Source organism: Juglans regia, chromosome 5 (genome assembly GCF_001411555.2).
Source record: "Juglans regia cultivar Chandler chromosome 5, Walnut 2.0, whole genome shotgun sequence".
NCBI classification, from domain to species: Eukaryota; Viridiplantae; Streptophyta; class Magnoliopsida; order Fagales; family Juglandaceae; genus Juglans; species Juglans regia.
In genome coordinates, this window is record NC_049905.1 from 9838861 (window position 1) to 9851506 (window position 12646).

The 12646-nt window shown below is 33.0% G+C and overlaps 1 protein-coding gene across 1 annotated transcript; it reads left to right on the plus strand.

The window, feature by feature from the left end:
- The first annotated feature begins 479 nt into the window (after nucleotides 1-479).
- On the plus strand, nucleotides 480-3334 carry LOC108988586 (NEDD8-specific protease 1). Its single transcript, XM_018961899.2, has 2 exons — nucleotides 480-663; nucleotides 2317-3334. Exon 2 carries the CDS (start codon nucleotides 2340-2342, stop codon nucleotides 3042-3044), a length of 705 nt encoding a protein of 234 aa, XP_018817444.1. The 5' UTR covers nucleotides 480-663; nucleotides 2317-2339; the 3' UTR covers nucleotides 3045-3334.
- Nucleotides 3335-12646: the final 9312 nt, after the last annotated feature.

Genomic DNA, 12646 nt, shown 5'->3' on the forward strand with positions numbered 1-12646 from the left:
TAGGTCTTTTCCTAGCTCCGAGCGAACACTGCCATGCCGGCATCACCCTCCGTGCTGCACGATTGCAACCGTCGCAACATGGCCTTAGATGTGGGGTGGCTCTGATACCATTTGTTATGAACCCACTAGGTAGAACTCATCCTTGAAAACTAGCTTACAAGGAAAGGGTACCTAAAGACTTATAAACCATCAACCAATTCCATAATTAGTCGATGTGGGATCATAACAGTTTAGATCTCGTGAAGTCTAGGGGAGATGATGGGGATGGGGGCTCGTGGAGTCTGGACTCTAGAGAAGAGGTCGATGAGGTCGATGAGAAAGGTCCGGAACAAGACGAGGTCAATGAGGGAGATTAATGAGGGCGATAAGAGGGAATTTATTTTTATTTTTTTATCCACCTGGCAGCAACAAGTCATTCGGTAAAAGGTTTTGGCAAAGAATTTCTGTAGACTTAACATTTTCCTTGATTGAATATCCGAATTTATTATTGTATTATATTAAAAAATTAAAATGAAGTGCTTAAAAAAATTTCCCTAGACTTCAATGCAAAAGACTGGCAAATCTCAATACTCGGCGGTTTCCTGAATTGTTCTCTCAACGGCACGGCACGGCACGGCACAGTGTAATAGCTTAGTCTCTATCTAACATCACTCTAATCGCTCTGTAAGTCTCTCTTTTTTCTTGAATTATTGTACGGTTTCTTTGAGATTTAGTCATTCCAATTAATGATGCGTAGGTTAGGCTTGTTCTTCATCCTTTTTTTTTATAGGTGGGTTAGGTTTTAATCTGGTTGTTTGCTGGGAAAACTTGGCAAAATACATGTTATCTATGAAAATAAGGCAGTATCAACTATCAAGCGCAAGCTATAAAATCTATGGATGGTTGATTTTAATTTACTTGAATAGAAGAGTACAGCATAAACCATGTTTCAGATGCGGCACGGGAGTCGCATACCCATGGTGGATAGTCTTAGCTCATGGTTGGTTGTAGCTCTGTCAATAATTTTTGAGAGGTTAATGGTATCATTTTACTTCCCACACACACACAGAGGCCTCTTAGCAAATGGTTAGTCGGTTGATTGGTTGGTTGTGGCCCTGTCCATAGGTTTTGAGAGGTTAATCGTATCATTGTACGTCCTATTTAGGTTGTGCATCGCACCAAGTGGATGGGTGGTAAACTCATTCATTCGCAAGAAAAAATATGCACTCATTCTGTTCCTTCGATGCTTGAAATTGAATCCAGCTACACTCATGCTGGGAGGGGAACATCTATCTCTGGGAATCAGTTGGGTCTTGAAAAAACTTCCCAGATGCCTTTCTATGGCCTTGGGGGAGGATTGACTCTTAGACTAGCGTAGTTGATTGGTAGTCATTCATGGGCTGGACTGGATGGGGATTAGGTTGAAGTACTTTAAGAAATGCTTATGTGGGAGAAACACTTCATTTAAACTCAATATCAGCAGTGGACCATCTAATATAGACCCCTCAACTCCTGTGGTATTTCGTGATGCTTCATTTCTAGTGTCTTCTTCATGGAGGGAGGGGTGCAATAAGTAGTGTCTTCTTCATAGTGTTTTTTTCATTGATGAAAAGTAAGTATTTCTCTTGGTAGTGAGGTGTTCTCTGCAAGCAATTCATTGTTCAATTGGATTTGAGCTTTGAGTAGAAGTGGGCTGAATACTTAATGCCATGTATTTTGCGTGTTGACCTACAAATTCTTTCCTCCAATTATTATTATTTTCTTTCCTTTTGATGCATATCAAGTTAAAGAGATATTTTCAGATTTGTTCAATCTGTGTTAAGAGCTGAAGAACTATGGTTTTCGCCATCATTTACATTTACATTTATTTTATGTACTTCAAACCATTAAGGTCATATTCCACATAGTATAGTGAGTGAGAGAAGCTTTATAACCCTTAATCATACAATTGATAGAAAATGATTGCTGATGAGAATCAAGTGCTCTTGCCCAACACTCTGTTTTTCTTAATATAATTTCTTGACTTGTGGAAAATGGTATGAGTTTGATTTATCCAAAAGGTTATCTTATTATCTTACAATGTGCCCACAATACTTATGGAAGATTGATGAGTAATGGGAATATGAATTATCTAACATTGGCTTCCCCTTCCCTCACAAAATCCTGGCTCTGTCCTTAAGCCAATAAAGTAAATCCATTGGCAAAGTCTTCCAGAACAGATAACCGTCCACCCCCCCTCCCCCCACAAAAAAAAGAAAAGAAAGTAAAAATTTTAAATCCTTTAGTTTAGACCTTTTCTCACTAATCTCAATGTTGATCTAATCTATACATGACTAGGAGTACATGCTGATATCTACTTAATGGGGAAATCGGGAGTCGACGAAAAGATACTCAGCTACAACGATGTTGTACTCAGACAATCTGATTTGGAGATCCTTAGCGGCCCATATTTCCTTAATGATCGCATTATCGAGTTCTATTTCAGCTATCTTTCTTCACGCTATCCTACTAAGGACGTCTTACTTGTTCCACCTTCAATTGCTTTCTGGATTATGAGTTGCCCCGTTGTTGAAAGTCTCAAAGATTTTCTTGAGCCCCTACATTTGCCTGACAAGAAACTGGCAATTTTTCCTGTAAATGACAATGATGACGTAAGCAAAGCTGAAGGTGGGTCTCATTGGAGCTTACTTGCATTTGAGAAGAAATCTAATGTATTTGTTCATCATGATAGCTTTAGGGGGATCAATAAACGGCATGCCAAGCAACTATTTAATGCTGTTGTTGGATATATGGGGGCCTCCAATTCAGCGCCAGGTGCTACTTATCTGGAATGCAATGATTCACCACAGCAAGTAAACAGTTATGACTGTGGCTTATATGTGACAGCCATTGCAAGAGCTATATGCAGCTGGCATGAAAGTGGGGAAGACAAGGACAGAGATGGCTTGTGGTTTTCTGCTGTGAAGCAACAAGTCACTCCATCAAGTGTTGCCACGATGCGAGATGAGATCCTGAGCGAAATCAGAGGTTTAATGCCACAAAGTAGTCTGGCCGTTACAAAATGAGGGTTTGAAAAGTTGACATTTGCAAAAATCTTCTTCAACCATAATTCAGCTGTCCATGACTCTGGTACTCATAAGCTATCTACAAAATGTACAATATCTGATTGCATTAGATGTTTTTTTTTTTTTTTCCCTTTTTTCCTGGTTAAAAGGGAGGAAGAGAGATAAAAGGGGGTGTTAAGCTTAGGAGACCCTTGTAAGGCCATTTGTCGCTGCAAACTTCAGATAGTACTGATACATAGACGATAGACCTTTAAACTTGTTGCTCACATGAATAAACACCATTCCCCCTACCATCCACATAGTCATGTTTAACTTGAGGTTCTTTTTCTTCCATGTGCTTTAGTAAGCCTATGATGTTAAAGTTGCACGTTGCTCAAATTACAGATGATGATGTTTTGTTAAATTCGTGGTCTTAGTTTGCAAGTTAAAGAGGAATAACTTGTTTTCTGACAAAATTCATGTTTGATTTTGGGGCAACTTCCTTTCATAGGGTTTCTTAGTGTCTGTGGAGATTGCCATATGGACTTGCTATTTGAAAGGTCAGCTAGCTAGCCCTCATCCATGGTCAAATTTAGATTGCTGTTCAATTATTTTATTGTAATTTTCGACCTAAGAATACGATTTGAACTTGCGACATCGGGTTTGGATTTGGAAGCCCACTGAACTGAACTAAGAGTGTTTATACGGAAAGAGTGTGATGTAAAACCCAAATTGATATGAGGCATCAGATTCTACATTAATAGCACCGAATTACTTTAAGAAAGTAGATTTGGATCGAGTTCATAGAATAATTGTGCGGTTTGATCGGGCACGACGACAGTAGATGTCCGTCAATTTTCTTACTTGAAGTAGGATCTCTTTAATTCTAGCCATCAATCTGGGCCAGTGGCCAGTTTCTACTCCTAGTTTCACTTCATCAGCCTTCAATTCTCACAAAGCTATTCATACTTCAAATCAATTCTAATTCCTTCTTTATCTGATACTTACAAGTGATATCCCCAGTTTAGAAACTACACAAAAAACTCTATGCACGATGAGACTTGGTCCATTCACATGCTCAACTGTTCTTTTGAATTTTAATAGTACCATGCACTTGCAAATATGATTTAAAGATACAGTGAGTTGCAAATAAATAGTGATTGTTTTCAATCGATACACTCTTAATGAGAGAAAATACCATTGTAAGGTTGATTTGATGCAGAGCAAAAACAGCGGGTGCCTAGAAAAGAACTCCAGGACCCTCCTCTAGTGAGAGATAACTCTACTTGTCTGAGAAATACATACCACAATCAGTAATTAAACTCAGTTTGAAAGCAGATCAGTTGGCATGGATGACACTTTTCTAAAAGCAAAAAAAATGAAATGGTAATTCTACTGCATGCCTGTAAATTATTCGCATCTTGTGAGGATTGACCTTTGAATTGCCAATCTATTATGACTGGAATTATGGGTTCCCTTCCAAGCATTAGAAATCGAGTAGCATTGTCACAATCAATATCCTTTAAAAAAGCAAAAGATGGGGAAGAAAAGGCAAGCAATCCAATTTAGTGATGAATAGCTGCCAAATTCCAATAAAATTATCAAAACATCCAAAAGGTTAGGATACAACCTGAATGTTTTGAGCAAGTATATTCAATCCATAGATTATTGCAGCTGTAGATCTTTTAGTTTGTATGATGCAATATGCCATGCAGTTTCAGCAAATTCAAGTCAGCAAAATTAGTAAAAAAGTCATTAATATTTGAAATTTTGGTCTAAATATTAAAGTATGCAATCTAAGACAAGAAAATAAATAACCCGAGTCATAAAAGTGATCAATATCCCACAACAGTCAGAGTTTCTCAAATATGGGAAGAATCGGGTCTGGGCTCGACCCGACCCGACCCGATCCGGCAACAGTAACGTGCGAATCCGACCTGACCCGCGACCTCCTCTTCTTCTCGAGTTGGCTAAGAACCTCACAAGAAAAAAATAAAAAGTATAAGACAATAAAGGTAGCCCACCCTGCACTATACAGCTGTGTGTAAGTAAATTAAAATCATCAGTTTCACACTCAAATGTGTTTGGAGAAAGTTCATGAGTTTTGATACATAAAAACCTCCACACAAACTAATATATAGCAACCTCAAACATGCCAAAACAATGGCAATAAAACAGGCCCTGGTGCATAGCTCATAATATCTCAGCAAATCATGTGTTTGTTCTGTATCCCAGACTTGGACAAAAAGGCAAAAACCATCTTCCCTTCATTATAGAGGAGCCATCAAGATCGAGTTTTATGCTGCCAAGAGAGAAGAGAAATAGCTTAGAAAATTTAATAGAAACATGATCCAATCTTAAATCAGCAAGAACCTTCAATGAACACCATTTCAAATGCTGGGTATATACCGATTATTTCCATTTGAACATCTCGTGTTCTCGGACAAAAGGCTGAGCTGCATGGTCCGTCACAACTTCCATCATTTTCTATGTATTCTGTAGTCAGTGATGTACATACTCCTTAACATACCAACGATGGGGATATAAGAGATAAGCCACTTTCTTCCAGCTATCCCAATAAGGGCAATAAAGCAGCAAGAATAGGCTCGTGAAAAGATACCAACGACATTTTGATTATCAAATAATTCAACTTTACTGAAACTTCTAATCCAAAGATAAAAAAAAAATCATACCATCATGTAGACCATAAGCCTTGACTTACTCCTCGTCAACATAAGTAAAACTTGATTTTAGATCAAACTCTAAAAAAACACATGATGATTATTACATGATATAAAATTAAACATTATGGAAAAGTTTAATAAATATGTAAACAAAAAATAAGTTCATTACCAAATTCTACTTCAAAACTTTTAACATTATCCAATGAGGCACGAAGACCAATGGGGTATTGGATCTTTCAACCAATTTTGTGTACAAACGGGTGCCTCAACTGTTTTTAGAGATAGTGAACTACGAAATGGGTCAAGCACATGACCCCTTACACTGAAAGCTGACTCAGAAGAAACAGTAGAAACAAAAATGACCATCACATCCCGTGCAACTTTTGCCAAAATTGGGTACTGATTTTCCCCTAATCCAAAATATCAAAATTTGTATTAAATAGTTTAATATAGTCTCTCACTGCAATGGTTCGAGATGGCACTTGGAACTTTGGTTCAGTGATCTACATACCTTCCTAAATCCATGGGCTTCCACTATCATAAATAGAAGTTCTAATATAACAAATTATCATTTCAGCAATTGTCATTTGTACATTTTCTAAATCAAACTTATGTGCATTTGCAGAGTTTCTGACATTACTATCTCTAACTCCCTCGAGAGCCCCCTCACAACTCATAGTCTGTTGATCTATAAGTCTAATTCTATGAGAATATTGCTTACAAGTATCAAGATGCTGCAACATACTTGATGTGGCCAAATGGATGATCATCCATTTTTCAAGTTACTCAAATACTGCCATAGAACCCATCAAAGTACTATGTATGTACTATATATAGAAGACAAAGAATTCAAAGTGTATAAAAGCAGTGAAATAAGTGATAATGACATCTGCCTTTGAACCTCTGAATCCCAAATACCTCGGTTGAGATAAAATCATGCCTATTTGAAATCTTCCAAGTCATTTTAATTTATTCATAATTCAATAAATATCTAGGTAAGTTCAGTCATTGAAATGAATGCCTAGCTACCATCCATTTTTTTTAAAAAAATGCAGTTGATTTATCACTTCGGCCAGATAAACTGCTACAGAAAGCCACTATTTCTAATAACGCAAACATGACCCATTATTGAACTTGATCCGATATTGAACCCGACTTTTGTCGGGTGGGCCCATGTCGGATCTTGCGGACGGATCGGCCCACAGGGCCTTTTATGCACAGGCCTAAGTAGTAGTAGCTATATAATCCAATGTTATTAATTCCCAAAATTCAAGTTTGAAAGAGTGATGTAAAGACTTATGTACGTAGGCAGCTAGCACATTAACTCACGATCTATCAACTCTCTCTCTCTCTCCCTCTCTCTCTCTCTCTCCATGCATTCATCATGCATGAACGTACGTTTCAAATGTCTGCTAGCTAGCTCTCATGCATGTACTAGGTTAAGTCCGTTACAGAAATGCAACCTCAATTTGGAGTGTTGTATTTCAAAACGGATTATTATATTGTTTACATGCAGCAGTTACAGTAGTACTTCGTTTTCTTCGGTCTTTTCCCTATATATTAATTATAATGCTCAAACCGGACAAAATGGCCAAATCCAATCCTTAATTACCGAATCCCTTACTACATATATACGCTAGCTAGCTCGTGCATGCCTCTCGTGACCTAGCTAGCTAGCTCCCACCACTCTCTTGCCAAACGAGTAATGTTACTTATAGTCATAAAATACGTAAATGTTATGCAGTCGTTTTAAAAAAAAATAGAATTTATTATTAAAAAATTAATATTTTTTCATGAGTCTCGTATTTATTCATTTTTTATAAAGTGATTGTGCAGTACTTTCACACTCACGACTACAACGTCTATAATTTCTCTTGCCAAATAATCTGAAACTAATAATGATAGTGGCTCTATATATAGATGATGATCATGATTTCAGATATTATACGTGCATATATAGGGTACCCGAGCCAAATTTCGCATATTATATATATATACTAGTAAGGGCAACGTGCGCTGCACATTTACCCAATTGACCAATTTTATTATGTTTTAAATTTTTAACTATAAACGGACATAATTCTGTCTACATTTTTAAAATTTTTTCTTACTTACAACACATATTATACACACAATCTGTATAATGTTTGTAACTTATATAATACAATGACTTACAAGAACTAAATCACAACTATGTACAAAATAAAACATATAAATACACATCTATATATAATAAAAAACATAACATGAGAAATATTTATATTTGAAGCAAAACATATAAACACTTAGTTTAAGCACAATTTCCATGTAAAAGTTTAAATTTGCATATAACAGACATTCATTAATTATAATTAGTAATAGGAAATTCATATGTTTGTCAAATATAACATATGAATAAGTAGAGTAGTTATTACAAAGTAAATAACACAAGCATCTTTCATATGAGAAAGATAAGAACATACCAGAAAGTAGAGGACAAACAAAAGAACAATGGAAATGCAGGAAATCAACAACAAGCGACGTTACGTAGAGTCGAAAGAAGTAAAATCAGCAGATCTATCTGAAAGAGAATATAAAAACAAAAGAATATAATAAAGTTAAAATTAAATTTATGGAATGACGCAATGTCGATCGCACATTAATAATAATGATAACTACAATAAATGGAATGGATATATAGTTATAAAATCCAAAGTTAAATACAATATAATACTGCAGAAAAGATCTGAATTTTTTGTTGTTTTCTTCTTTTTGTCTTCATATATTGTTTTCTTATATTAATCAATATGAATAATAGTTTTTTTAATTATCAAACTTCTTTATCAAGAAATTATATTATATAAAACTATATCAAACGAATTAAGTGATTTAATAGATATGTGAGTTTATCTAATTTTTTAATAAAAAACACTTTGAAAATAGGCTACCTAAGTTATTAGGAAAAGTATCTTCTTATTTTATGGAAGTTTATAATCGCAGTAATAAAGAAATTTGTTTCTTTTTTTTTTAAATTACAAGCAATGTTACCAATAACAACATTAACACTATTATTAATATTAAATTTATTACTAATATATAAATTAATATTTATTAATTAGTATGAAATCTTGCACGAAAATTTATAATCATAATAATAAAATTATTAATTTTTTTTAATTATAAGTAATCTTACTAATAACAACATTAACATTGTTATTAATATCAAATTTGTTACCAATATATAAATTTATATTTATTAATTGATATGAGGGGTAGAAAATAATTTCTTTATTATTAAATTATATTAAATAACATTACATCAAACATATTAAGTGATTTCTTCCGGTAAATGTCTTATTTTTTCTCCTTCAACTGAAGAGTATATCAATATCTCTTCCAGGTTTTTTGTTTAAATTTTTTAAAAATTTTTATAGGAAAACTTATATAAGAGTTAATAACAATGATATTTGTAAAATTTACTTATAATTTTTTTTTTCCTAATATTATCTTTTCACCAATTGTCATTTCTTACGGCAAATTACTGATGTTGCACGAATTTGACAGACAAATCTAAAAGTTAAATAACAATATATCAAACATAGAGATATACATGCATACATATATACGAGAATATAAACATAGACGATATAGTAATTATATATATTTAAAGCAAGAAAAAGAAACATTTACTTCAAAAAACAATCTCCAAACGCGATATCAAGTTAACTAATCTAAATATGCATGGCATATGAATAAACATAGTAAATATTACAAAATAAATATAAAAAACACACTTCAAGTAAAAGAGAAAAAAATATATCAGAAAGTAAAGGATAAATAAACAAACAGTGGGAATAGCGCAGATGAACAGATAGTGAAATGTCGCCGATCAAACTAACAATAGAACCAGTTGATCCATGACAAAGAAAATATAAAGAAACAAAATATAATAAAAGTAGAATTTTATTTATTGAATGATGCTATAATAAAATATTAAGACTAACAACAAACATAATGAATAATACAAATATTTATAAAATTGCAAATTGAATAGAATATAATATTGCATCAAATCATAATTAAAAGCAAAAGAAAAAAATAATTAATTCGAAATAATTTCATATAGATCATATTAAGTGAACCAAATGAGATATTAGATCTTAGAATAGAAGAAATCTATTAAAAGAAGTCAATATCATGAGGAAAGGAAATATTCATACAACAAGCATATAATGTCAACAATTTATCTTGACTACAAGTGCATTTATATAAATATATAAAAAAAAATTGAATAACATTTTTTTAGATGAGATAGAAGAGAACATACCTGCAGAAAGTATAGGACAAACAAAAGAACTGTGCAAATAGAGGAAATTGATAACAACCGGATTGACGAATAGTAAAGTAAGAGCAAAAGTAGCAAATCTGTAAAACAAAAATACATTAGAAAAAATATTCTAACAATAATAACAGATGAAATAAATAAATTCAATATTTATAGGAAAAACATTTGGAAGGAAAAAAAATAATACATTAAATGAAATTTATTATCAATACTATTTTTAATAAAACATATAAGAAAAAGAAAATAAAGACAAATAAAAGGTTGTAAAAGAACCACAAAAATGAAAAACATTGGAAACGCTACTTTATTTTTTTTAGTTTTCGTTATTGCATGTACTCCCTCATACTTCAGTGGCTAGTTTGGACCAAAACCATAAATTTATATATCATTTTTCTTGAAAAATTTAACGCGAAGATGCTTGATTGATCAGTTTTATACTCTGAACTTACAATTTATTAAACACAAGCGGCCTTATTATATTTCAATTAATTATTTTTTAAAAAATATAACTTTCATGTTACCATATATATCCATCTTATTATTAAATTTTTCTCACGGAATTTATTATGATCAATCAATCTTGACAATCATCAATATTAGACTGTTGATAATATATAAAAAAATCATTTTATTTTAAAAATGTAGAGGTTTTCCTTCCAAAAAACATAAATAAACATATTATAAAAATAAAAAAGGCAGGTGTGTTGGTTCGCTCATTTTTCTTCTTAATTTGTCCTAAGGCAAATACAGAATACAAGATGAAAGAGGCAACAAAAGCATGCAATCAAATCATCCAGAAACAATTCATGGCATTAATTTTTTTTACATCAAACTACTGCATGCAACCAAAAAATTGAATACACAATCAGAAGTATTTAATTCAAGAGAAAAAATACAAAAACTTTTATACTAAGCCGCAGCTAGAATCTAGGATAAAAGGCAAGTGAACATGCAAGATTCTAACGACCGAAATAAACATATAATCAACAGATATGTTTCAAAACAAATATAAAAAACAGAATATAATAAAAATATAATTATATTTATTCAACTTAACTATATTAACATATTAGGGATAATAATAAATACAATAAATTGGAACATATTATTTACTTTGTAATAGACATATAGTTTATTGAATTATCAATAAACTATATTTCCATGTGTTTTTAGGTTCCATGTACAATTCATATACTGAGTGAGAAGATTTAATAAATCATGTGCTGCTAGGTCCACAAACATTTTTATTTTTCCTACCTACCATTGGATTGGTAGGTAAGGAAAAAGAATAATACTACTTTTACCAATGATTTTTACCGCTTACTTTTACTGCTGTGATTTTTTTATTTTTTTCCTTGAGGTGGGGATCTACCCACCTCAAGATCCCCACCGTTCATCCTCCTTAGCTTATGAAGTAAGATTGATCAAAAGTGACTTAAGTCCATTTTCCCTTATGAACCCGTTGGTCTCCTCAAGCAAAGAAGAAAAAGTTTTCTCCTCCTCCAAGCCCCTGATGCCTTCATCTCCTTCCTTCCTCCTCTCTTTTCATCCTCAAGAGATCAAAGCTTACTCTCTCATTCTCCAAGCCGTGCAACCCACAAGCAAGAGAGGAAATGGTTTCCTTCCTTCCTAGCCGAATGATGCTCATTTCTCTTTACCTATTTTCAGTTTGAATCCAAGGTTTTGTTCACATCTTTCCAAAGGGAAATCCTTGAAAGTAAGACCCTTTTGATTCACTTTCTATTATGATTTTGAATGGATTTCGATTTTCTCCGGGTAAGGTTACCTATTGATGTTCGGTTTGGGTTTTCTTTTCACTATTTGGGTTTTTTGTGTGTTGTCAATATATCGGTTCGCTGCTTGTCTCCCTCTCTCCTAAACTGCAAGCAAATTGAAAGATTTCCTACTAAAGTTATGAAAATTAGAAGATTTTATTCACTGTGTTATGTATATCCCTATGGATTTGTTTGATTTTGTTAGGGTTATTTTCTGTGAAGTACTGATCCACCTAATCAAATGCGAATATGCAATATGGTTTTATTCTATTTGGATTTTTTTTTGCTGTCATATATATGCGTATGATGTGATTAGAGTGTAAGAAATTCACTCATGCAGCACTAAGAGAAGAAAGAATAAGAAGCATACCTAGCACTACCGAGATTCAGGAGAAGGCGAGAATAGAGAGAGCACAAATGGAAGGAAAATATTAGTTTCATGAAAAAATCTATTCATCATCCCAACTCTCATCATTCTCTCATCATCCCATGATGTGGCATTAGATGATAGGTTCATAAGTAAAATGTAATAAATAATTTTTAATCACTTAATTCCACATCATAAGATGATGAAAGGATGATGAAAGTTGAGATGATGAGCAGCATTACTCTTAGTTTCATATTTTAGTCGGTTTCAATTTGTCAGAGAAAGTGATAAACAAAAGTGGTTGAATTTGGATATAAAATCAGGGATAAAATTGAAAAGAATTCAACAGCAAAAATGCACAGAACGTAATTTAAGAATACAATTAAGGGCAAAATTGAAAACAAAATGTTAGATGAAAATATTGTTCCTCTAACATTCGCATTTATATATATAGTAGATATATATAATATATA

Coding starts and splice junctions, on each gene's coding strand:
- LOC108988586 (XM_018961899.2), top strand. CDS start 2,340: ATGGGGAAATCGGGAGTCGACGAAAAGATACTCAGCTACAACGATGTT.